Source organism: Lynx rufus, unplaced genomic scaffold (assembly GCF_022079265.1).
Source record: "Lynx rufus isolate CCGP_SWC_20201006 ecotype Redwood Valley unplaced genomic scaffold, mLynRuf1.p SCAF_5, whole genome shotgun sequence".
In the NCBI taxonomy this organism is placed as follows: domain Eukaryota; kingdom Metazoa; phylum Chordata; class Mammalia; order Carnivora; family Felidae; genus Lynx; species Lynx rufus.
In genome coordinates, this window is record NW_025814867.1 from 60,755,300 (window position 1) to 60,782,259 (window position 26,960).

The window sequence follows — 26,960 nt, forward strand, 5'->3', positions numbered from 1 at the left end:
GTTGTTATGTGAAAGGGTCAAGGCAAGTAAAAGAGGCCCAGAAAATTCTGTGAAGAAGTAATAAAAGTACCAAGATAGACATCAGCATCTCTGGATTTCTAGATTAAGTTTACATAAGTGTATCTTAGAAAAGAAAAGGAAAAGTCAGGTATATACTAAATCAAATCTGTGAGCTGTGAAGCACCTCACCAGAACTCTGCTGGGAGTCATTTTGGGATACATTATATACCCACACAACTTGTAATAAACCCACTAGGCTTTATTACTCATATGATATCCACATTGCCCAGGGAATACCAGGCATGCAGGCACATATATATTTTTTGAATTGAACTTAATCTCTCATCCATAAATTTATCTAAATTGTTCTTGAATCTATTTATAATTTCAGCCTGTAATACTCAGGCAGCAAGATATGTTTTTATCTTCCCGAATAAAAAGTGCTTCCTTTTTAGATCTTTCACTTGTGATAGATGATTTGATTATAAAATCATGTTCATCCTACCTTTCATGACAATGTAAGGTTCTGTTGTATCCTAATGACAATTATCATTTACTTAGCACCTGTAATGAACTTTGTTATATACAGTATTTTTATAGAGTATCTCATCCTCACAATCTGTAACTAGCGATCATCATCTCTATTTTAAAAGGCAGAAATTCAGTTTGCATAAATTTACCCAATGTTCAGTAGCTATAAGTACAGAGCAGAATTCATAACAGTTCTGTCTGGTTCCAAAACCTATGCACAAGCCACTAATGCCACCCAGCCTCCCTGAATTCACCCTTTGCAGACTGGCAGTCCCCCTATCATTGAACCTCTTCAACTACTTAAGAACTAACAAATTCCTGAGTTTCTACCATGTGTAAGGAGGTCAGTGTAACAGATACAAAGAAATAGATTATAGTCCTGGAACCCCAGAAGATCAATTTAAGTAAGCCACTACACGGACACCGATGGGATCACTATCAGTTGAAGTAGGAAAAAAGTCTTTATGAAAGAGAGATCTGAATGGTCCTAAAGAGGGTATCCTCTTAAAATCTTCTTCCTTGGCTATTCTCCCACTTATGTATTTCTTCAGGTTGGTAACACATGGGGGTGTAAACACTGTATGTAAGTTCAGAACAGAAAAGAATTTCCATTTTGTTTCCAATGCTTTCATTAATTAGCCCAGTTGCTTTTTTCTAGCTTTTGAGATAACAGTTGTTGGCTAGGGTATCTTTAATGAGCCAACATCCATCATTTCTTAGCTGTAATTGATAGTGCACACACCACATTTTGAATTCTAAGGAGGAGGAAAATATGATTACACCTTGATTAATGGATATCTATCTGGACAAGGAGGGACTTCCCTTGGGGCTGAGGCATCTAGGATTTCCATGTCACCAGTAAAAGGGTAAAGGAAAAAAAAATGAGCACGAGAGAAAGGGGCACATAATATCTCATTTCACCAAAAACATAAGGACAAGTGCCTCAAGTCCTACCTAGAGGGTTATGATAGGCTGGGTGAAGCTAACAGCAAGGCTCACCTCACATCCTGCCTACTCTCAGTTTTGTGAGCTCCTCCTGGAACTTATTTTTGATAGCTTCTGAGAGCACTTAGTACTAACTGCAAACTTTGCTTTAGAATGTTCATGAAAATATTTCAAAAGGTTACACATAATTTTGATTCCATAGAGAGCTCATTTATTACATTGGTCCCTCCAAAAGTTATTAGTTCTTTCCTATACTTCCTTTTCTACGTATCAACCCAGTCTCTTACACCCATAATTAAAAAAAAAAAAGAAAAAAAATCCATTTAACCCTTTGGTTGCTCAAGTTTTACAGGTCTTGCATAAGACTTTTTTTCTTTTTTTAAATTTTGCTTCCTCAAAATCAAGCATGATTTCCCCCATGCTGACATCTTTCTCCCTTCCCCACAAAGACTACTGATCCTATTCTTTAAGGAACCAAACAGGGCCAGGACACCAGTATAAAAGGTACACTTCTTATGACTCAAATGAAAATGAGGTGAACCAGGTCAAAAAAAGAAAACAAACAAACAAACAAACAAACAAAAAACCAAACCCTAGGACAAAAGTAGATAGAATCAAGAGGCCACCTACTAACTTCTGTGCTGCCACACAGAAGACAAATGCAGTCATGTGTTTTACACATAATAAATGCAGTTAACCGTTTCTAAATTGATCCATTCCTGGGGTTGCCAAGTTGTCCAGCAAAAAAAGGTAAGCAGAGCCACCTAACTTTTACAAAAATGTCTCCTTAAGAATGGTCTATAGGGGCGCCTGGGTGGCGCAGTCGGTTAAGCGTCCGACTTCAGCCAGGTCACGATCTCGCGGTCCGTGGGTTCGAGCCCCGCGTTGGGCTCTGGGCTGATGGCTCAGAGCCTGGAGCCTGTTTCCGATTCTGTGTCTCCCTCTCTCTCTGCCCCTCGCCCGTTCATGCTCTGTCTCTCTCTGTCCCAAAAATAAATAAACGTTGAAAAAAAAAATTAAAAAAAAAAAAAAAAAAAAAAGAATGGTCTATAGAAAATTACATGAAAGATTCCTGAATAACAGCTAATACTTCACTGCATGCTTGGTACTATTCTTAGCACTACAATGTTTGAAGTCATTTACTTCACAGAGTTATGAAAAATAAACATGTTACTGGTTATCATTATCTTATAAATAATAAAAGAAGATAAGATTATACAGCCTAAGTAAGAGGTAGAACGGTAATTCTTATGCACGATATCAAGTATGGTCACCTCTGGATGGTGGGATTTCAGGTAAAACCGGGTCTTCACTGTCGAGATGTTTACCATGCTCAAATTTTGGAGTTCGATTTTTTTCTTCCAATTAAAAAAAATTATACTTCACCTTAAAACAATTCCTCTACAAAGTCATAGGAAGGGGTACCTAGGTGGCTCAATCGGTTAAGCAACCAACTTAATGCTCAGGTCATCATCTCGCGGTTCGTGAGTTCGAGCCCCATGTCGGGCTCTGTGCTGACAGCTCGGAGCCTGGGGCTTGCTTCAGATTCTCTGTCTCCCTCTCTCTCTGTCCCTCCCCTGCTAGCACTTTGACTCTCTGTCTCTCTGTCTCTCAAAAATAAATAAACATTAAAAAAATTAAAAAAAAATAATAAAATAAAAAGTCAAAGGAAAAAATGATACATGGTGTATCTTTTCCTGGAATGAAGAACTGAACTATACCTCTCTCCTCCTCCATACACAAAAATCAGTAGACAGTGATACCGTACCTGAGAATCTGATCTAAGACTTGTCATGAGGCTTCTATAAACTCATTATTTCATAATGCAACCAGGAGACCGATTACACAGTACATTTACAACACATGCAATATACTTGGGACTCTGAACTCTGCAGCAGCTGATTAAATAAGAAGCCTACTCGTTTCTCAGTGGTCTTGGCATAGCTTCATTAAGTTTAGCAAGCATCAAACTCCCAGAATACCATAAATAACTTTGCTTTGTGAGCTGGAGTAACAGTATTAAAATTTCCCAGGTGTAAGGATGTCCTACTATCTAAAACTCTGTTCTACAAGATGACTTCCAGATTACCACTGTCACTACTACAGATGTAATGTCAAGGTGAGAATGCATCAGCTTTTAAACTTACAATACACTGTGGACAAAATTAAGTGCAGCTTTTAGCTTCAGAGGAAAACATTCATCTCTACTCTGATACTATTTTCTATAAGATTAATTCGACAACCATTTTATCTTTAAATCCTCATAGCACAGAAAAACAGAGCCAAACTAGATTCTAATTTTCCCATTAGTAGACTTGTGGAAAAATCTATGTTTGAACTATAGTTAAATATTAATGTTTAACTGATTAGGTATCTTATTTAGGATGTTACGTTAATATACTGGAATGTCAGAGAACAATGCCAGTATTGTATTCTTTCCAACCAAACACTGCACATTTAAAGGCACAATTATTTTATGCCATTCCTAAATCAAGCCCCAGATTTCATTCATATCTCTATCAGAGAGGAGACCTACTACCACTATTTCTAAAAGACTTTATTTCTGAATACTTGTTTGTTTATTTTTTAATTTTTTAATGTTTATTTTTGAGAGAGACAGAGATGGAGTGTGAGCAGGGGAGGGGCAGAGAGAAAGGGAGACAGAATCCGGAACAGGCTCCAGGCTCCGAGCTGTCAGCACAGAGCCCGACGCGGGGATCGAACTCACAAACCGTAAGATCATGACCCGAGTTGCAGTCGGACGCTCAACCGACTGAGCCACCCAGGCGCCCCTCTGAATACTTGTGTTTAAATAACATGACAAATAATTTTTATACAAAGCTTGATACCATGGTGTTAGATCATAAATTCGAGAACTAGACCCTGATAATTTGATATAGTATCTCTCAGTCGGCTACCTCTTGCCATTTCATTTTCAAATTCAGTTCTAACAACTAATTCTTGAACCAACTATGAATCATTTGGCAACATGTTCTAATTCTGGGCCCATTAACCCACATATTTTTTCAGATATCATCTGGCAAGAATCATTGCCTTTATTTCTGGAAAAGATTTACCAGTCCATTCATAGCCATTTCTTTTTCTTTCAAATTAATTTTTCTTACACATGAATAAATTAGAAAAGATGGATCAGTATCAATCCCAATAGTGCATTTTACCAGAATCTCATATCCTATGTAACTATTTTCCAAAGTGAAGATTCAAATAAAATCCATTTTCCATATGTAGGAAAAGATCACTCTAATTGTTAGAAAAAAAAAGCTTCTCGAATTCCTCTTCACTAACTAGAGAGTCAAACAGAAGCTCTACAATACACATTGCCCTTCCTTCAAGTAAAGACTCAAAATACTGGATGAATATAGAAATGCCCCAAAACAACTTGGACCAAAAGCCTACAGGGGTAGCTATATAGACCAGGAAAGAGAGAGCACCTCTGGGTAGAACTGCCATACTGCTTCTCGAAGTACCTGAGAAATTAAACACTAATCATCAACAAAGGTTACTCAACAGCTCTCAGTGACTATCTTCTTACCTCCTACATGGTACAAGGATAATTAAATGATGTATCTGCTTAAACATCTGTGCTCCCCACAATTCCTGAGGACAGGTATATTGCCTTTTTCTTCTCTACATCTCTAGGCCCTAGCAGGCTACTCAGCAAATAAATGGTTGACATTTAGTAAATATGTACTAAACAGAACTGAAGCATTTGCTTCTAACAATAACTGTAGTCTTGTAATAAATGGTAGGTATTAGAACAAATTGGTGGACTTACTGGAGTGTCGGTTATACTTGCAGAGATGGGTATATAACCAGACCTAAAAGAGTACCTCCATTGCTACCATGGTACCAGTGTAATAGGGACACGTTTTTCAAAAGATGCCTCCTATTGCTTCCTCTTTAGTAACAAAACTTCTAAATTTCCCAACATCCTTTGCAGGTAGGTGTGGCCATAAGACTAAGTCCTTGCCAATGAGATGTAAATGGAAGTCTTGTACAGGAATTCCAAAAAGGTTACTTTAAGGAAGCTGAATCAGCTAGAAAAAAACACCTCACCCCCTGCTCCATTTTTTTTGTACCTTCCAGACAACTTAGAACACGATGAATGGAGAATCAGCAGCCCAAGCACTATGATACTGAATCATAATAATACTAGCACTGGACCACTTACTGCCACAGTTTTTTCTGCAAGAGAAATAACTTGTATCCAAGCCACTGTTTTTGAGTTTTCTTTTATCCTCACTGAACATAACACTATTTGACAAATAGCATTTGGAATTCCAAAGTGTATGTCTGAAATGGCAACTATGTCTGTGGTTTCCAAGTTGAAGAGGATGAATCGTTCTCTATTGTCCCTAAGACTTAAGACCATAAATGCATCAAATACATGATCAATAAAACTAATAATATGGGAGAAATGGCTTTGAAACCCAGAATCTTACTCTAATATAAATACTTTACAAAAAGGAATAAAAAGTCCATGGAAATGGTGAGGGTTTCCAGGTTACAGTAGAAACAATAAGGTTAATGCTGTTGACAGCTTTATAATTAAGTGCAAAAAACCCCACAACAACCCAAAACAAACAACAACAAAAAAACGCCTTAATTAAATGGACAGAAAGGCTGAAGCCACTAAATTGAGAGTCCTAGCTCTTAGTCCTAAGTAATTACAGGAACGCAATTTTATGTAATAGGAACTTGGCTCACGATTAAAAGGAAGGGTGATTAAATTATCTGTAAGGAACTTCCAGCTCTGTAATTCTCTACAAATCTTAGCATATTAATATTAAATTAAAAGAAAAAGTGCAAATGTACTATTATTAATTCCTAGAAAATTCCTCAAATAAAAAAGCAACTACATCTGCTTTAGATACTAAAGCAATGGTATCTTCCCTTTATCAGTAGAAATGTTTTAACACTACTAATCATCAGGATATTTTTGTGCCTGTTCTTCTGCTACCTAAAATGTGCTTATCCCCAACTCTTCAACTGTCTAACCCTTTTATTTATCTCTTTTCTATCATAGTGTATAGGTCTCATCTTCACTGAGGCTGGTCCTGACCCCTAAAGCAGGTCCCACCTGCTAGGTAACAACAGGGTTTTTTTGTTGTTTACCACAACTTCCCCATTTATATAATTACTTGCATTATTTTGTCCACTATTTGTCTTTCCCTCTATAGTGAAACTTCCAGATGGGAAGCAATATGTCTAGGTTTTTTCTTCCCCCACTTTTTTTTTTTTTTTTAAATTTCTTTTTAACGTTTATTTCTGAGAGAGACAGAGCATGAGCAAGGGAGGGGCAGAGAGAGAGGGGGGAGACACAGAATCTGAAGCAGGCTCCAGGCTCCGAGCTGTCAGCACAGAGCCCTATGCGGGGCCTGAACTCACAGATCGTGAGATCATGACCTAAGCCAAAGTCGGATGCTTAACCAACTGAGCTATCCAGGTGCCCCATTCCCTCTATTTTATGTCCAGTCCTGGTACAATGTCTAACACATAGATGAAACTAATTTATGCACTTGTTACATGAAGGAATAAATGAATAAATGAAGCAGGCATCAAGAATTGCAGAGACCATATGAGGAAATGTTGACCGACTTACCTCATTAAACACTGGATACATGACTGCATAGAGGGGCATAGAAACCATGGAAGTGGTCTCAGCTTCATTCTTCATCTCTTCCATTGTCATCCTCATTCAAAAGCCAACTACAGTAGAAAAGGCAGTGCTAAAATGCAGAGGAATCTTCATTCACTGCAGTATTTCTTCTCTTTTTTTGTGATAAAACAGGGCACAAAACATATACTGACCTGTTTAAAAGGGAAGAATGAACACAGGTTTACTATACAAATACCAGTAACTTTCTTTCCCAGTCCCTATCTTATGAACAACTGATTTGTTAATATATCTTACTTATGAAGGTATCCCAGATCTGTGAGACATCTCTTCCTCCTCAGACTCAAGAATTTGCCCTTTCTTACAACAAATTTCCCTTATTAGGTACTAATTCACAAAGCTGTGATTCAGGAACCCACTCATCTTCAACTGAGACAGTGCTTTCTGAAGCACCATGGAATAATCATGCATCTAATTCCACTACATACAATCAAAAAATACAAGGAAGTACCAACAAAATACATAATTATAACATTTATATGTAATATAAAGCTGTAACTATAGAGAACCACATTAACGGACTAAGAATAAGGAATTAAGGTGTTTAGATTAAAATATTTTTTTGCTAGTAGTTCATTGATTTTGTCACCTAAACACAGCCAAGCACCAGAGATTTAAGACAAATCTTAAAACTGGGAAAATTCTATCAAATGTGGTCTATTTGGGGGGGAAAATGTTTATTTAATTTTGCTAGTGGTACTTTTCATATCTTGGTCCCCAAATCTGGCACAAAAACTTAAGTACAGAGATCCACAGACCCTGATAGCTTGGAATTAAAATACTGAGGAGCACCTGGGTGGCTCAGGTGGTTAAGCATCTGAATTCAGCTCAGGTCCTGATCTCACAGCTTATGAGTTTGAGCCCAGAGACAGGCCTTGTGCTGACAGCTCAGAGCCTGGAGCTTGCTTCAGATTCTCTGTCTCCCTCTCTCTCTGCCCCTCCCCTGCTCACACTCCATCTCTGTCTCTCAAAAATAGATAAACATTGAAAAAATAAAAAATAAACAAAATAAAATACTGAGAATTTGGGGTGCCTGGGTAGCTCAGTTGGTTGGGCATCCAACTGTTGGTTTTGGTCATGATTCCATGGTTTCATGAGCGCAAGCCCTGCATTGATCTCCATGCTGACAGTGCGAAGCCTGCTTGGGATTCTCTGTCTCTCTCAAAATAAATAAAAACTTTAAGAATTTAACAATCTAAGAGGGAAATTTTGCCTCGAAGAGCTGAGGAAATATATTGGTTTTTAAGAGAAAGCAACTGTATTTATTTTCTTTGCTAGGCTAAAAAATGAGCCTAAGTGTAAAGTGAAAGAGTAATATTAGTGACATATTTTAGACAATATATATTAATATATATTTAAAAGCCATCAGTTTTGAATAATTTCTACCATTTACAAAGCATTTTCAGATTAGAAAACATTTTTCACATGCTTTTAGTCTTCACAATGTAACTAACTTACCTTACAGCAACTGCCATTCTAATTTTACAGATGGAAAAGCAGGTTCTGAGATGGTAAATGACTTGACCAAGAACACACATGCAGGGGCACAAGACTTAATCATAATACTTCCAATCCAGATCTGATAATTCCACATAAAAGAACTAAGTTTGAGCAGGAAACAAAGAACCTCAGCTCATCTACCCAGGAAAATGCCCAGAAGTTATTCATTCACTGAAAAATGTATGTTTAGCACCTACTGTGTATAAGATGCAGTAGGGAGTGATCAGGATGTGACCCTAATCATTAAAAACTCATCTGGGCCAGACTGTGGAAGACCTAAGCAGTTTGAAAAATAAAATCAAAGGCCCGGAGTATGTATAGCTTCAAAAAGCTCTAATAACTTGTCCAATTTGAGAACTGCTTCCTATCTATCCTTCCATATTCCTACAAGTGAAGCAGAACGCAACCCCTACTGAAACAGTTTAGTCCCGTTTCTGGTAGTTCTAAACACAGGAAGTTTTTCGTTTTTGAGCTAAAAGCTGCTCCCTGACTTCACAGAACCAAATAACTAAATAAAAATAAAAAGGCTAATTCCTAAGTTTTATCTCATAGGGTAACAGAAAAACATTACCTGATGAGATCATTTATTTAAGCAGACTGCTTTGGTCATACCATTAAAGATAGAGCAGAGGAACACAAACTGAAGGGAAAACTTAAAACATCTAGTATATTTATATAAAAGACCAACCAGATCTGAGCAAGTAACAAGAGGAAGTAGGTAAATATCAACTGTGGCCCTGTTGTTTCTATTTAACTACATAAATTTGGTATTCTACTTTTCCACTTTAGAAGTAAATTGTGGGGGCACCTGGGTGGCTCAGTCAGTTACGCGTCCAACTCTTGATTTTGACTCAGGTCGTGATCTCACAGTTCTTGAGTTCGAACCCTGCAGTTGGGCTCTGCACTGACAGTGGTGAGCCTGCTTGGGATTCTCTCTCTTTCCGTCTCTCCCTGCCCCTCCCCCACTTTCAGGCAGGCTCTCTCAAAATAAGTAACATTATAAAAATAAATTGTGAATACTATTTCATATTAAACTTGGAACAAAAAAAGAGGGGCTGAAATGCAAGGAGGGTCAAAATGAAAATGATGGACAGTGGATGCACTGTATAAACAGTAATTGAAGGCATCAGTATCAATGAAAAAACAAGTGAGAAATAGCAGAACAGGGCCAACACTTGAAGAGTTATCTCATTACCTATACAGTATTAGACCTGGGACTAAATACAGAGCAGTGAACAAGAAAAGACAATCTCTGACCTCATGGAGCTTATCCAGTGAAAGGAAAGCCAGAAAACAATTAGTATTACAAGGGAGAAGTTAGGATACTATATTGCAATGGGAGAATTGGGAGAGAGAACCAGTTATCACAGAAACAAGGTGTTTCAAAGAGAAGGTGGTCAAAAGTTTTAAATGTCCTGAGCATGGACAATAACTTAAAAAAAAAATTATTTGATTTCTTAAAAAAAATTTAATGTTTATCTTTGAGAGAGAAAGCCAGAGCGCAAGTGGGGAGGGGCAGAGAGAGAGGGAGACACAGAATCTGAAACGGGCTCTAGGCTCTGAGCGGTCTCAGGACTCATAAGCTGTGAGACCATGACCTGAGCCGAACTCAGTAGCTTAACTGACTGAGCCACCCAGACTCCCCAAAATCATTCGATTTCTTGATGAGCTCACGAGTAACAAAGAGTAGTGTCACTTGTATACTGGGGGGGGGGGGGGGACTACCTGTAGGAGCTGACAGCTGGTGAGTCTAATGATCTCAGTAAAAAGGAAGTGAAAAATTAAAGTAGGCTCAATTGGATCATTTTTGTATTTTTCTCTTTTGAACATATGTGTATCCCTGCATATATAAAGGCAGATGGAAGTGATCAGTAAAAGTGGCTAGAGTCACTTTCAGGATTCCTGCTGGCATCCACCCATCTACCCCAATAAATCTGTTCAAACACTTAATTTTTTACCTTTTGTAAACAGCTGTATTGAATTTTTTTCCATTGTGTTTCATCAGTAGTATTGTCCCATGTCAGGAAATTTTCACTTGAGATATTTATGATTCAAACTTAAGAAAACACATGTATGTATTTCTCACCTCTAAAACTAACTATGTGGTACGATAGCTACTATTTATCATCACAAAGAAAGTATTATAGCAATATTATGAGTTAAAGAGGTGGCTAAAGAGGAGACACACATTCACAAACTGGGGCCACTCATGGTTTCATCAGTGTTTACATGAGATTAAAAATCAACAATTTCAATTAGGTTTCTTAAATATTAAATTGTTCTGTCATTTTTAGTACAAGTTAAAAAATGCTGTCATTCCTTCTACAGGCTTCTTTATTTGAAAAGGTTCAATGAACAACCTGCAATTACTCCCATCAACAAAGAGCCTGTTACCCAAATAGCAAAGGTACTAAGCTGATCACGGGCTGAGGGCTGAGACCCTGCCCCTTTGAGAAGGATGTTCCTTTCACAGTGGGTGTGGTCAGGCCCTGAGCAGCTGGGCAGCACCTTAACAGTTTCAGCTCTCTAGTGGCTACTGGTTTCTGAGGTGAGTGCGGATCATGTATGCATAGCCAACTGAAGATTAATAACTCCAAATCCCAAACCTGGAAAGGCCTTAAGAAGTCACCACATCCACCATCTAGTACAGTAGAAACCACAGTTCAAAAAAAATGACTTGCCATGGTAGTAATTGCTAACAATAAATAAAAATTTATTGTGGGTATGGTGGCAACATAACAACTACTTTGTTTCCCATTTCGAATGTGTTGCATTGGGGGAAAAGTTTTGATTTCAAAGTAAGCTTTGTTTCACAAGGAATTAGTCACACACACACACACACACACACACACACAAAACAAAAAAAAAAAAAAAACAAACAAAAAAACCAAGAACCAGAACTACAAGACCAGTAACACAAAGGTATATTTTTTTTAAAAGCGTATTTATTTATTTTTAGAGAGAGGGAAGAAAGAACGCATAGGCGGGGGGCAGAGAGAGAGGAAGAGAGAGATCCTAAGCAGACTCCATGCTGTCAGCACCGAGCCCAACTGGGGGCCTGATAATCACGAACAGGAGATTATGACCTGAGCTGAGATCAAGAGTGGGACACTTAACTGAGCCACCCAGGAGCCCCAAAAAGGTATACTTCTAAGCAAATTCTTCTTCAAAAACACCCTCTGTGATATGGGGCTACAAATACAAATAGAATATAAGCAACCTATTCATTTATATTTTCTCATTTCCTTGAGTGATCAAAATAGCACTGTTAATCTCTAACACACAATGAATAAGTATTAAATATCTCCCTGCACTTAAGACCATTATTTGTTTAGAGTGAGGAGAAAACAAAAATAGGTTCTTGTCCATTCCACTGCAAAACGATTAGTCTTAGAGGATTTCTGCCCTGCCCTGCCCTGCCCAAAGAACCAACAGGAGTCTGTTCATTTAAAGAACTACACTCAGAAAGATCTCAAGGTTCAGAATCAGCAGTTCCTGAAAGAGTCTCATTTTAATCCATCTGGGCATGAGATAACTCTAGAGCTAAAGTTATTTACTCACAAATATAAGGAGTGGATAAATGGAAGTCCCTGGAACTGAAATACAAAGTTCTTAGGGAGAAAAAGAAAGCTCCTAAATAAATTCTACACTTAAAAACATTTGTGAGCAGTGGGTGACTGGGTGACTCCGTCAGTTGAGCATCTGACTCTGAATTGATTTTGGTTCAGGTCATGATCCCAGGGTCGTGGGATCGATCAAGCCCCACATCCGGCTCTGTGCTAAGTGTGGAGCCTGCTTGAGATTCTCTCTCTCTGCCCCTCTCCCTGGCTTGCACTCCTCTAAAACAAAACAAAACAAACAAAACCATTTGTAGGCAGGTCTATTTGCCTTGTTTTTCTCTATAGGCAATTCCAGAACTTAGTCCCCTCACCTGGTCTTAAATTCTTATAATTCCTTTCATTTCCTTTCTTAAAGAGGAAAGTTCTATTTATTTATTTTGCTTGGGTCTCCAGTCTCCTCATGAACACTTAGCTAAAAGAAATTTATTCATTCTAGCAAGAAGCAGATTCATGTTTATGTTACCACTTATAAATATATTTCTTTTTACCAATACAGACCTTAGTGCAGCAGATACATAGTAGACATTAATAAATGTTGAATGAACAAATTAATAAGAGATGGTCAATTTATAAGTTAAACCAGCCTTGCTAATAGTTTTGAAATATCAAGCCTACCAAAACAAAACATACAAAGAAATCTAATTAATTCTATTAACAAAGATTTTAATTTACCAGTCACATTTACCAGTTTTCACTACTTCTCCCTATCCCAAGCTCTTCCTAGTATAGTAAGCTAAGAGAATATTAGCATCAGATGATTGCAACTAAAATCAGAATTCCAAAAGAAATTTACATGAAAACCAAATCAAACTAGAGAAACAAAACAGTTGCAGATTATAAATTCTAATGTCTCATTTTTATTAAGGGTGAGAGGATGTATTTTAGACCATAGGACTTAATTGGCATATAACTTAATAGTTCACAAAATTCTCAAAGTGCAAGAATTTCCAACATAGATTAGCCTTGCTTTACATAGGAGCAAGATCCAAAAAGTATCAGCTTTTAGCAGAAAGCAAAACTTTCTCTAAGGGCAAGGGTGCATAAGTGGTGCAGTTCCTAAATGTTGGACAACCTAAGCCATCACAGTCACTTCAGTGCTTATTAAAAACATTCCCAAGATGACTCAATCAGAATCTCCAAGAAAGGGTCCAGGAAGCTGTGTTTTGAGTAGACAACCCAGATGATTTTCGTGAACAGGACAGGCTGAAAAGCACTGGTATGGAAAGAACAGTGCCTAGAGAGTCAGAAAAACTAGTTGCCAAGGCGAGACTCAGGGAAGGGGCACAGGTAAAACTAAGTACCTGAGACAGGGCTTCTTTTTGGTTCTGACTTTGTGTAAGTTTCACTTAATCACTGGTTTGTTTTCCCAGCAGAAACAAAGAGGGGATAAAACTACATAATTTTAAATGCTTTGAAACTCCAAATTTCAGTGATAATAAAATTTTATTACTGCGATCTACCAGAGGTTCAAAATTAATATCATGGGAAGCTAAAATTCTTTTTATTTTTTTTTAAATTTACATCCAAATTAGTTAGCATATAGTGCAACAATGATTTCAGGAGTAGATTTCCTTAGTGCCCCTTACCCATTTAGCCCATCCCCCCCTCCCCCAACCCCTCCCATAACCCTGTTTGTTCTCCATATTTATGAGTTTCTTCTGTTTTGTCCCCCTCCTTGTTTGTATATTATTTTTGTTTCCCTTCTCTTATGTTCATCTGTTTTGTCTCTTAAAGTCCTCATATGAGTGAAGTCATATGATTTTTGTCTTTCTCTGTGTAATTTCACAACATAATACCCTCCAGGAAACTAATTTTTTTTTTATCAGATTATAAAAACTATTTACAAATTCTAGTAAAGAGATCCTCCCCAATAGCTGGTTGATTCAAGGTTTCAAATACTTGACAACTCTTTGCTTTCTCTTAAGCACCCGGCATCATGAATCATATCCATCAGGCTCCTGGAGAAACTCGATTTATTTTAAGGCTGTGTAGCTCAGTCTGGCCATTTTGCACAGCTGAAAAGGTGAGTCTTTGATATCGCAACCTATCGTTTAGGGCCTTCTCATCTCAAAATGTAACCACTTTTATTTTATTTTTTTTTTAAATTTTTTTTTTTCAACGTTTATTTATTTTTGGGACAGAGAGAGACAGAGCATGAACGGGGGAGGGGCAGAGAGAGAGGGAGACACAGAATCGGAAACAGGCTCCAGGCTCTGAGCCATCAGCCCAGAGCCCGACGCGGGGCTCGAACTCACGGACCGCGAGATCGTGACCTGGCTGAAGTCGGACGCTTAACCGACTGCGCCACCCAGGCGCCCCTCAAAATGTAACCACTTTTAAATGAGAGACTAAAGGTTTAGAGAAGAAAGCTAGGAAAAGGGGAGGCAGAGGAATAGGGTTAAGTAGAAGATCCTACTTAGATCAAAATAACCTTGAAGCCTTCAAGATAAAGCTACATCTCTCTCCATCCTCTGCAAATTATATTGTCTAGGATTCACTCTCTTCCATATATAGTTTGCTTTTTTAGTAAGGTTATGTGGAACTCAACCTCCCTGAACATGTACTACGATCAGTTCAGTTTTTGCTGAATTTTGCAGTTAGGGACATCTAGAAACAATCTCTTTTGTTTTGGTTTGGTTTTTAGTGTTTACTTTGAGAGAGAGTGAGAATGCACATGTACGCGTGTGCACACATGCAGGGGGAGGCAGAGAGAGAATCCCAAGCAGGCTCTATGTGGATAGTGCACTACTAGTGCAGAGCCTGATGTGGGGCTCAATCTCATGAACCACCGTGAGATCATGACCTGAGTTGAAATTAAGAGTCGTATGCTTAGGACTCAAGTCGTACACCTGACCCACCCTAAAGCCCCCAAACAATCTCTTGTTAATGGTAAGGGTAACATATGACACTTTGCCACCATATTTGTTTACATATATCAATATTTTTTCTGGACATCTTCAAAATATCAATGGAGAATTTGTTCAGAGCTATGGAAAAAAAGACCTTAGGTATTACGATCTGAAAACAAGGGCTCCAATTCTGGTACTATCATCATAAACCATCTTAGCTCTGAGCAAGTCACTTTACCTCTCCATGCTTTAGTTTCTTTAAAAAGCTGAGCTGTGGGGCGCCTGGGTGGCTTAGTCGGTTAAGTGTCCGACTTGGGCTCAGGTCATATTCTCGCGGTTTGTGAGTTCGAGCCCCGCGTGGGACTCTCTGCTGACAGCTCAAAGCCTGGAGCCTACTTTGGATTCTGTGTCTCCCTCGCTCTCTGCCCCTCCCCCACTCATGGTCTGTCTGTCTCTCTCCCAAAAATAAATGAACATTAAAAAATTTAAAAAAAAAAGCTGAGCTGCACACTTGAAAGAGATATAGTTAGAATAAAAGATGAATTAATTTCTAAATCAAACCATAAAGTCTCTATAATAAATACCTGTAATTTACTAAATACTATATTTTTGCACTTTTAAATAACTATTCAAAGAAAGTACGCATTCCACAATGAATTATCACTTCAATCAAATTTTTAAAGGCACCCTCTCTATCATAACACAATTTCCAGGTATCTGATACCACTACCTAGTTGAAGGACTCCAGCTACAGTTTTCTTAAAAATAAGATCAAAAAGGTAAGTGTTCATATCTCTGTAAACATGACTGACCAAACAAGCATTTGATGAGCTATTAATTGAGAAGAGAGGTTCCAACTAAAACACCACCTGAAAGCTAAGATGTCTTTGAAAACAGGTAACACTGGCAAATTAGAATACAATGACCCATGAAGGAAAAATGCAAAATGTAAAAGTGCTCTAAATTTAACTCTATTACCTTTATCATTCTTTGTTAATTCTTATATGTCTGTCATACAGAGGTGTTCCATAACTAATAAGCAGACTTGGTTCTAAACATACACTTAAAAATCAGTCCCTTAAAGCTTACAATTTATTTTTCTATAGAGGATTGGGGTTCTAAGAAACACTTCAAAATCCACAATGCTACCTAAAGGAAAACAGGATTAGGACTGTTTCCATTATACTTAGGTAACATTAATAGCACTGTCATTAGAGAGGTGGGTAATAAGCACAGTGACTCTAGAAACCAGACTTGCTTAGATTCATTCCTGGATCTACCACTTACTAGATGGAGTGACCTGGGGCAAGTTATCTAACTAGTCTGAGCTACAGTTTTCTCATCTGTGATAGGGGATAATATAACAGTCTCCCTCTGTTAAGGCTGATGTGAAGATTCAACAAGTTATTAGATACAGTGTTTAGAACAGTGCATGGCACATAGCAATTATTCAATATTAGCTATTACTATTACATTTTTATCTCAGATGAAATAACAGATCTCTTTCTAGAAATCAGGTCTCCTGCACAATCATCTAGCCAGGAGAATCAAGGACTCCTGAAAGCCAGATAAATAGTGAAGGATAAGTGATTCTAAGCCTCTTTAAAACAACAGCAGAACTGTTGTTTTTCAAATAAAATATTTTATCAAGAGAGGTAAAACACACTAAACTGTTCATTCATCCAATAAACATATGAAGTAACTAGCTTCCTACCCCTCAGCCTCTCCCTCTCAGAGGAGCTCTTTAACAACTCTCCACAGTTGGAAAACCACTGCTCTAGACTATCAGGACACAAGCACGGTAAACAAGGCATTATGAAGAACAAAGGGGAATGGTCCCAGAAGTAAGGGTTAGGTGTTGGCAAAAGCCTTTCTAAGCCCACATTTTCCCATAATTCAGTTCTCAATCTCTCACCAGTAAATTTACTCTTACTCTTGTCATATGCTTATGCATTTAAGAAACTTAAATATTAAGACCCTCAAATTTTAAAGCTATACCAGCCATTATATATTATCTAGTCCAATTTTTATATTTTACAACTTAGAAAGAAATGCCCTTAGAGGTTAACATTAATTAAGAAACAAAACAGTGACAGACATTTTAAACAAATATGCTACTGAGCTACTCCAGCTTATCATACAGGTTATGTTAGTCTGCCAAATGAACTACTTCTAGACTAACCTGCCCTGCTCCATATGTCATCCATGGGTCAATCTGCTTACAGCCAAGACCCCCAGACTCCACGCTGAGTGAAGACTGAAGCCAGCAGGAATGGGGCTCTGATTCAAAGTCGCTCCAAGTGGTACAAAGCAGCAGAAGTTTGAGATCTTCAATTTGGTGCTGCTGAGACTTCTGACTCACTCACCTTACAAGTTAAACCGTTTCGTGTCAGTGAAAGCACTTGTAGATTTTCGAGAGTATCGTCTCTTTTGTGTGGGAAGTATTGTTTAATATAGAAATCTATATGGACAAGAATTACGTATTTCTACACACAGATGGACAGTACAGAGCAGTAGGTAAAGCTCTCAAATTCAAAACAAAGATCTGAGTGTTATTGTTTACTAATCTCTCTATATTCAGTGAGAAATTAATGAAAATATTGACTGAACTACTCAGCTTCCTGGTTATTAAGAGTACTAAATGCATATGAAGCACTTAATACAGTAGCTGACACACAATATGCATTCAATTCATATTGTGATTGGTATCTTAGATAAAATTCACGCACCTGACATGTCCTGTGGACTGGAACTAAGGTGAGGCAAACTCACACCTAAGAGCACAAAATTTACTTCTGACTTGCATGACAGAGTAAGTGCCTCAAATTTTGTACCCGAGGCCCCTCATTTACCTCAGCCTAGTCCACACCTGCATAGCACACACAATGACAACCTCATATTGATATCACAATGTTATACAGCCCACTTTACATAGCATATTTTTAAAACTTTTTCTCCCTCATTTGCCAAAACGGAGACATAAATAAATTACTTGGGCCACCAGAAAAAAAGGTTACATGTCATCCAAAGCAAGTTACAGTATTAGAACACTTAAGAGAATTTGGTCAATAAATAAATTTTAACATTACTTGTCAAGCCTACATTAAAATTACTTTTCATTCTCTTAATGTAAATAGATCAACTTAATAAAAGAAAACTGTGGCCCAACTTAATAAAAACTGTGGCCCAACTTAATAAAAGAAAACTGGGGTGCCTGGGTGGCTCAGTCGGTTAAGCGTCCGACTTCAGCTCAGGTCACGATCTCACGGTCCGTGAGTTCGAGCCCCGCGTCGGGCTCTGGGCTGATGACCCAGAGCCTGGAGCCTGCTTCCGATTCTGTGTCTCCCTCTCTCTCTGCCCCTCCCCCGTTCATGCTCTGTCTCTCTCTGTCTCAAAAATAAATAAAAGTTAAAAAAAAAATTTAAAAAAAAAAAAGAAAAGAAAACTGAAGCGGACTGGGTAATGGAATAAAATTAAGACGCAGTCAAAGACTTCAGGATAATTCATAAAAGGGCATAACCTATATGGGATAATGAATAGCTGACAACAAAATCAAAGGGCTAGTTACCTTTGAGTTACCTAATGGGAAATGGGAACAACAATATAAGTAGCAACAACTGGCTTCTAAGATATTTCTACAAAACTAATTTAGGGGGAAAAAATACACATCTCTTTAGTTGTGACAATCCTCAATTTTTTTCCTATCCCAATGCCTAAGTTTCCGTTAAATCCTGGTCTGAATATAAATGAAACATTTGTTGTAGGGCAGGAAACAAAGTTGTCCCCTTGAATATGTTCATCTTTTGCTTATAAAGCTCTTAATCTAGTGGCTCATGAATCAAACAATCCCAGAGTAGCCATCAAGTGTCTGAGGGACAGCTTTCTATTTTCCTTTTTATCAGTATTTGTGATCTCCTATTTTAATTTCTCCAATATGCATTTAAAATACCTTAGAAATTCAACTAAACTCAAATGCTCATACTGTTCCTATGTTCTCTATGCTTGAAGGTATAATTTAAGGAGTCTGTACCACAGGGGCTAGGCCTATCTGCTCTGTATCACTTATAATCTTAGTTATCTAAGATTTATCTTACAGACTCTTAATTGCCTATGGGGCTCTACCAAATACATTGTGTATTTTCTTTACCTTACCTTACCAAATTTCTTTCCACCAAAACACTGCCACAAGGCACTCACATGTTGATAAAATTGTTAGCTGCAGATAACAAACTGAGTAGGTCATGTGCTTAAAACTAGGAGCTAATAAAGACAAGGTTCTATCTTTATAACACTTAACTTCACTTTTAGCTCCTAACTCATCTCCAATACAAATGCTAGGAGTCACAAAAAGAAACGAAGATATCTGCTTGTATATATACTTCCTCTTGTACCCTTCCTTTGCCAAATTAATTAATTTTTTAAGGAGGGACACCAAATTTAAGGTAGGACGTCAGAAATCTGGTGTTTTGACAACACTGCCATTGGCAAAGACATCCAGAAAGCATATATATTTCTGAACAAAAAGATCACAGCAAAATTCAAAGTGCTTTGGAATTAAATTAATTAAACCCTGCAACACTATGAACTAGTATAGGGAGCAGTTGCAGCCTAGAGGTCAGGTCTGACTCATTTATCCCTCCCAACTGGCTTTTGTTGTAGCAACCTTATATAAGTCTAAGGAGGCAGCAGGGGTGTGACATCTTAGGGTTTGGTCATTCCTTAACTCCCATCTCCACTGGAGTTCCGGTTCATCCTGAACACAGGGTGGTTGAATAAGGTAGTAAGGCATGTTTCAGTACCAGGGACCACATGGCTAAGTTAGAGAAGGTGTAATTGTTTCTCCTTTGTATCAGCTCTGGCCCAAAATTACCAAACAAATTAATGCATGCAAAAAGTACATAAGAAAAGGGGTAAGAAAGGGTGAAAGATAAAAAGGAAAAATTAGAAAAAATATATATATTAGAAAGGCTAAATGCCCACGTAACAGTTTTTCCATCCCTTTCCCCTAAAGAGAAGATTTATTACTTTCTCTATCTCCTAGCAGCTAGTACAGTACTTTGGCATAGTCAGGCTAAGTCAGCAAGTGCTAGTTGGAGATGTGGTGATGAAGTCAGAAAAAGTCTGTGCCCTTGAGGGTGGTGTCTGGCAGGGAAGAGGAACAATAAAGAAATACGTCATGTAGAGCTGCCGCTCTGCAAACCTCCGTGAGTATACCTGCCTCATGTTATACACATACTCACCGAGCAAGTTCAACACCACGTGCATGCTTAACATTTTTTGAAGAAGACAATAGAGAAAAACAACTATTGAAATACATAGATGTTCATAATTCCATTCCATACACATAAGCCCCAGAATGAAAGACAGAAAAGACAAGGATCTGCTATTTCCCCTGCCAGACTCCCAGCTGCAGTACCTCTCACAATGAGCAGCTCACCACACTGTGATGCCCATATTATACATACTACTTTTCCAACATGGCTCTGAATAACTAGTCAAATACTTCACCTACTACTCAAAGGAAAAAGTAAATCTATTCCATGGCTAAATAAAACTGGCTGCTTTAAGTTATGTTAGTCTCCAAGGTGTAAGTAACTCCCTAAGAGATTTTTTTTAGAGTAAGTTTGAATATAAGTAATTTTTGCCTGCCATACTGACCTTACCATCTAATATAAAAGTTCTCTGTAACTGCAACTCTAAATCTAACTGCCTTCCAATAGAGCTCAATCATTGACATAATTTTTATGGCAATGATTTAAAATAGGGTCTCTTGAGTGAGGCAGCTTGGATTCAAATCCTAATTCTAAGCAGTTACTGATTATATAACCTTGGGCAAGTTGCTTAACCTCTCTGTACTTTAGTTTTCCCATTTATATTGGGGATAATAGCGCATCTACTTCTACTGTTGCAAGGATTATGTGATATCATGTGAAATGCTTAGTCTGATGCCTGGCACTGAGTTACTGCTCAATAAATGGTGCTATCAGATTATATTCCAGCTTATTCTAAACACTTAGAGCAATTTCACATGTAATATATACTCAATAAATATTTGATAAATGAATGAACCAAAGTATTATTATGTAATCCATACTTACTTCTGGTAAACTTATTTCCAAGGCACTGGCCTCAGCAAACAATAGTGACTACCATTTAATATGTTCTACTGTTGTTTCCCAATAATTCATAAGCTTGCTGATAAAATCACCCTTTTTCCTTTTAAATAGTAACACTTGATTCTAAACAACTATAGTAAAGAATGAGACTGAGACTGAATAGATTCAACTCGCTCTTTGGGTAGTAAAGTTACTCAAACCAAAAATATGAATGATCTTGTAAGATTGTAATGCTGTATTACATTGAAGATGAAATTAATTTTGTAGCTAAAATTATAAAACTAAATTTTTCCATCTTCCCACAAAAAAAAAAATGGACCATCAACTACATTGTTTACCTTTCTGCAAATAAATTATTTCTACTTGCTGCAATAAAAGTGCTTTCATTGGTTACACTGTGATGTGCCCTAAAAATTCAGTACCTAAGACTGTAACTTTCTATTAACATTTCAAATGCAGCCATATACACTAACAATCGCACTCTTTAACTTCTAAATCCCGTTTACAGCTTATTTACTGTGAAATTAGCTTACTATTCTTTGTTTTTAAAATTTTTTAAGTCTGTTTATTTATTTTGAGAGAAACAGAGACAATAGGAGTGGGAGAAGGGCAGAGAGAGGGAGAGAGAATCCCAAGCAGGCTCTATGCTGCCAGTGCAGAGCCCGACATGGCCCCTGAACTCACCAAACTGAGCCAGAACCAAGAGGCGAATGCTTAACCAGCTGAGTCACCCAAGTACCCCTAGCTTAATATTCTTCATAACATTACCTATTATCATGACCTTAACAATCTAAAAACATGTAAGAAGCAGTACTTCAGATTTATCCTCCACATATTGGTTATGCTAGGTAAATATGATTTAAAAAAAATTTTTTTAAATGTTATTTATTTTTGAGACAATGCAAGACACAGAGTGCAAGCAGTGGAGGGGCAGACAGAGGGAAACACAGAATCTGAAGTGGGCTCCAGGCTCTGAGCTGTCAGCCCAGAGCCTGATGTGGGGCTCAAACTCCCCAACCATGAGATCATGACCTGAGCCGAAGTCGGACGCTTAACTAACTGAGCCACTCAGGCACCCCATTATGATTGTTTTTAAATCCAAGATTCAAATAACATAAAAACTGACTTTTTTAAAAAAGTCAGTTCAGGACTTATCAAAGACTTATATTTATTAATAAAAACTGAGAGCATCATCAAATTTTAAAGCCAAATACCAGCAATCATTTTTTGACAATATCTTGTGGGACAGGGAATTGGCAAATTCATAAAAGCATATAAGGTTACAGCAACTCAGAGCTGCTGAATTTATTCTGAGATTATTATAGTATTGAAAGGATTAGGAAATTTGTTTTCACGACCAAAACCTAACACAAATTTATCCCTGAAATTTAGTTTGCATGTTTTTAAAATAATGATCTTTTTACTCTCATAAGTATATAGGTTTAAAGTAAATAAGGTATTACCTTAAGACCCAGGGAAATATGAAAATTTTCAAGAAGCCCAAAATATATAAACTTCTTTGAAACAAGCACTACTCAGTTTTACAAAGTCACCATGTCTAAAGCAGGTGATATTAAAAGTAAAATTCAAAAGAAAATGCCATGGTTAAAAAACAAAATGAAACAACAAAGGAAAAAGCAGCATGGATTCTGCTGAGGACAAAATGAGATCACATTAGGGAAGCATAGAATCCATTAAAAGTCAGTTAGTTTCCTCCACGTCTGTATTTTGTTATAATGAATGTTGCCTGCAAAAAGCAGGACAGTGATAAGGTCTCCAAAATGCTCTGTTGTACAGAAAGTTTGCTGTAACAGAATATGACTCCTTTGTCATTTTGCTATAGAAAACGATCTATTCTGATTTTAGAGATCTCCAAAAAAACCAAACATCTTTCTACAATTTATTTTTTTAATGTTTATTTTTGAGAGAGAAAGACACAGAGCACGAGTGGGGGTGGGGCAGAAAGAGAGGGAGTCACAGAATCTGAAGCAGGCTCCAGGTTCTGAGCTGTGAGCACAGAGCCTGACGCGGGGCTCAGCTCAAACTCACGAACCGAACCGGGGAGACATGACCTGAGCAGAAGTCGGACACTTAACTGACTGAGCCATCCAGGTGCCCCTTTCTACAATTTGTATTATAAAACTTCTGTCATAAGTCCTTTCATCTAAAGGTAGAAAGCAAGTCTGTTTTACTTATTTCTGTATTTTTGTCCCCAGCAGAGTGCTGGAGGCACTGTCCATGGATGCACTCGTTCATTCAATCATTTATGCGTTCATTCAGTGAGTATTTACCGAAAACTTACTTTGTGCCAGATACTGTGTAAGTAGTGAGGTAAGGCACGTGACAAATGACAGGACCCTACCCAGGTAGCTTATAGTCTAATGAGGGAGACAGACATGTATCACATGAATTACAGAAACGATGGAGTTCCTACTGTGATGATGCTACAAAGGGGAAGTATGGAGTATGATGAAGATACAGTGGGAACTTACTATAGTTAAGTTCTAATTTTAGGAAGGAGGAGTCAAAGAAGGTTGGGAAAGGTTCCCCAGAGGAATGACATTTAAACTGAGATCTGCAAATTAACTAGGAGTTGGCCAGACCTGGGAAGGGGAGGAAGAGCAGTCCAGCAGGGAGATGGCATACGTATAAAGGCTCCCAAGTCAGGAAAGAACTTACACATGTAAAAACTGAAAGGTGCAATAAGTAAGAAAGGCTGGATACAAGGATGGAGAGTTAGGAAGGAGGCAAAGGATAAACTGCAGCATTAAACAGAGTAAGAGAATAAGGGTATTTGAATATTTAAGTAATTTTAAGTCCCTTTATCACGTAAAATAAATAATTTCAGGCACTGAGTCTTTATTCTATAATATAAAGGTCTACAATCAAAAGACCTGGATTATGCCTTAGTCCCACCAGTCACTAGTTAAATGACCTTTCACGTAACCAATCTGAAACTCTTCGTTCTCTGTATAAACAGGTACTCAATTATTTTACCTACTGGGGATAGAATAATACAGAGTCCTGTTCTCATGACTTTCTATACTTAAAAATAGATGCACATGGAGACATCCTAAGTCCTGTAAGAGATGATGTCCAAAAGCTGACACCAAGGCTCTTGAAAACAAAAATAAGAACAAATGTGGACACTTGTGAACTATAAACTACGATGAAAACATAAGTGAACGCATAACTCTGTGAACCCTAACTACTTCAATGTGCAGAGATCCAAAAGGACCACAGTATTTTAGCACGTGACTGAAAGAGGATAAATGCAATAAAAACATTATTCCATCACTGCAATATAGATGAAATATCAAAACTGTAATGGACGTCAGAGACGACGAGTAATGACAGAACTGAAACAAGGAGAAAAATTAACACATACTGAACAAATGCATTAAATTAATTTTACTTATTTCCAAATTTTTCTGACTTTTGGGTCAAAAGCTCATTCCCCAACCTCATAGCTGCATGCCAAAAGTTAGAGAACTCACTTCACACTTCCCCCAACAAAAAACAAACATCTACACTGCCATCTAGAAAATATATTAACACTCTTGCTTTACTATCACTAACTCATGTTCAGTTTACAGTCTATGTAAACTACCACCATATCCTTCCAATATAGCATAGTTATCCCCACATAAATTTTCTACTTGTTTAGTTGATCTTCCTTTCCTTGTGTCCTGCATTACTCATGGTGCTACGTTATTCCTATACTTCCAACTTCATTCTATAGTATCAAACCTCCACTTTATTTTAAACGTTATGTTAACTTCTAGACCATCTTAACTTCAGTCATACGGGGAACAATATACCTCTAATCCTATAAAATGTTTCTGCATTCAAAAGTCAAACACTGTTGATAATATTTTCAAAGTACATTCAAAAATCAGCAGTTTCAATGGTTAACATATACAGTAGTAAACCATGATTAACTATTAGCTAGATACCTAAGTATTGTATATAAACTTATCACAAAGAAATTCTGATGTCAAAAAACATACACCTAAAAGTCTATTAAGGAACTATCCAATAATAACATTCATACATGGTCACACTAACAATTATAAAGGAGAAGACTGTTACAAGCATACTGCTTTCTGCTTAATACAAAATATAAACGTCAGATTTTCCCATTCTTTAACATAAAATAGAATGAATTAAAAGTCGTAAGTAATGCTAAGAAAAATAAGTGCCTGACGTTTTTACACACGTGCACGTGCACATACACACACCAGGGTCAAGAAAATCAAGGGGAATGGAGATCAACAAAAATGTGATGTTACTTCCAAAAAATGCAACGTATATTCTTTTCTAATAATGTGCACACTATACTCTCTTGTTGCTGTTATTATTTGAAAAAAAAGTGTAAAATAAGTTTTTTGAAAGAATTCCTACACTACTGTTGTCAGTTTTACAAAATGAGAGTAAAAACAGTCAGTCCTACAGTAGGAAGGGAAAGGAATGCCTTGTAACTATAAGGGTGGGATATATTTTTTCGACATTCTCCTATCTCATTATCTGTTTAAAATGGTGGTACAGGGGCACCTGGGTGGCTCAGTGGGTTAAGTGACAGACTTGGTTTCAGCTAAGGTCATGATCTCAGGGTTCGTAGGTTCAAGCCTCCAGTTGGGCTCTGTGTTCACAGCTCAGAGCTTGCTTGGGATTCTGTACCCCTCTCTCTGCACCTCCCCCACTCGCTCTGTCTCTCTTAAAAATAAGTAAACATTAAAAAAATAAAATAAAATGGCGGTACAGTTCATCACTTAATATACTTCTAATAAGTAAGTTGAAACTCAACATTATTTTTCCAAAAGTTAGAATGTGTCCTTCTTTTATTGAGGAATTGCTCCAACTCAAAAAACTCTTCACTTCGCAAAGGGCTTCTTAAGAATGCACAAAATGCATTACTTTGCGATTTTCCCCACTCATTTCAAAAGACCACCAACCTCTCTACCCCTTTTCTTTCTGGTGCGGCAGCTCTATTCAGAAGCGGGATTACAACTGGATTAGATCAGATCTGTCCCTACGTGTGTGACCTTGGGCACGTCATTTATCCCTTCAGTTTCTCATTTGCATCTTTGAAACGGTATCTTTGAAAACAGAACGGGTGTAAAGATACCTTGGGACTTATATCTAGGAGGGTTAAGGTTTTCTGCTCAGAGGCAAAACTGCCTCCTTAGAGGGGTCACATCATGAAACTAGAACTGAATCCGTAGGTCTCTGTCAACATTTGACTCTTCCTTCTACAGTTCTCTTCTTTCAAAGGGCATAACCTGAGTCACCTCAAGAGCAGACTCCCAAGCGCCCCTTCCCTCCTCCACTCCTTCCCTATCCTACTTCTAAAGCAGGGGGAAAACAGCAGCCACATGTCCCCGCCCCAAGCCACACCTTCAGAGGACCCCACCCCAGACACATCCGCCTTCTCCCTTCTCCGGGGGCACCAAAGGCCAACCTCGCCCTTCCCCTCCCGCCCCCACCTAGAGGAGACTTCCTGGAGGCGTTCAAGGCCCGAGCAGGGCAGGCAGCATTTACAAACCCGCTTTACGCCACTCGCGTAGGGTAACCTCGCTTACGCCCATAGGGCCCCGTTCCCAGCCCCGTCCGCTCCGCCTGCCAGAACCAAGCCCAAGTGCCTCAGCCACGGCCCCTGTGTGACCCCAGACCTCTTCTGCTCCGCTCGGGGCTACAGAGA

The 26,960-nt window shown here is 38.0% G+C and overlaps 1 protein-coding gene across 1 annotated transcript in view; it reads right to left on the reverse strand.

Annotated features, from left to right (window-relative positions):
- Positions 1-26,960, reverse strand: part of PDCD10 (programmed cell death 10) — a 47,433-nt gene that overhangs the window by 20,345 nt on the left and 128 nt on the right. Inside the window, exon 2 of the mRNA XM_047098722.1 lies at positions 7,100-7,308. Coding sequence (XP_046954678.1) covers positions 7,100-7,195 — 96 coding nt within the window. The 5' untranslated portion in view covers positions 7,196-7,308. The remainder of the gene's footprint in view (positions 1-7,099; positions 7,309-26,960) is intronic.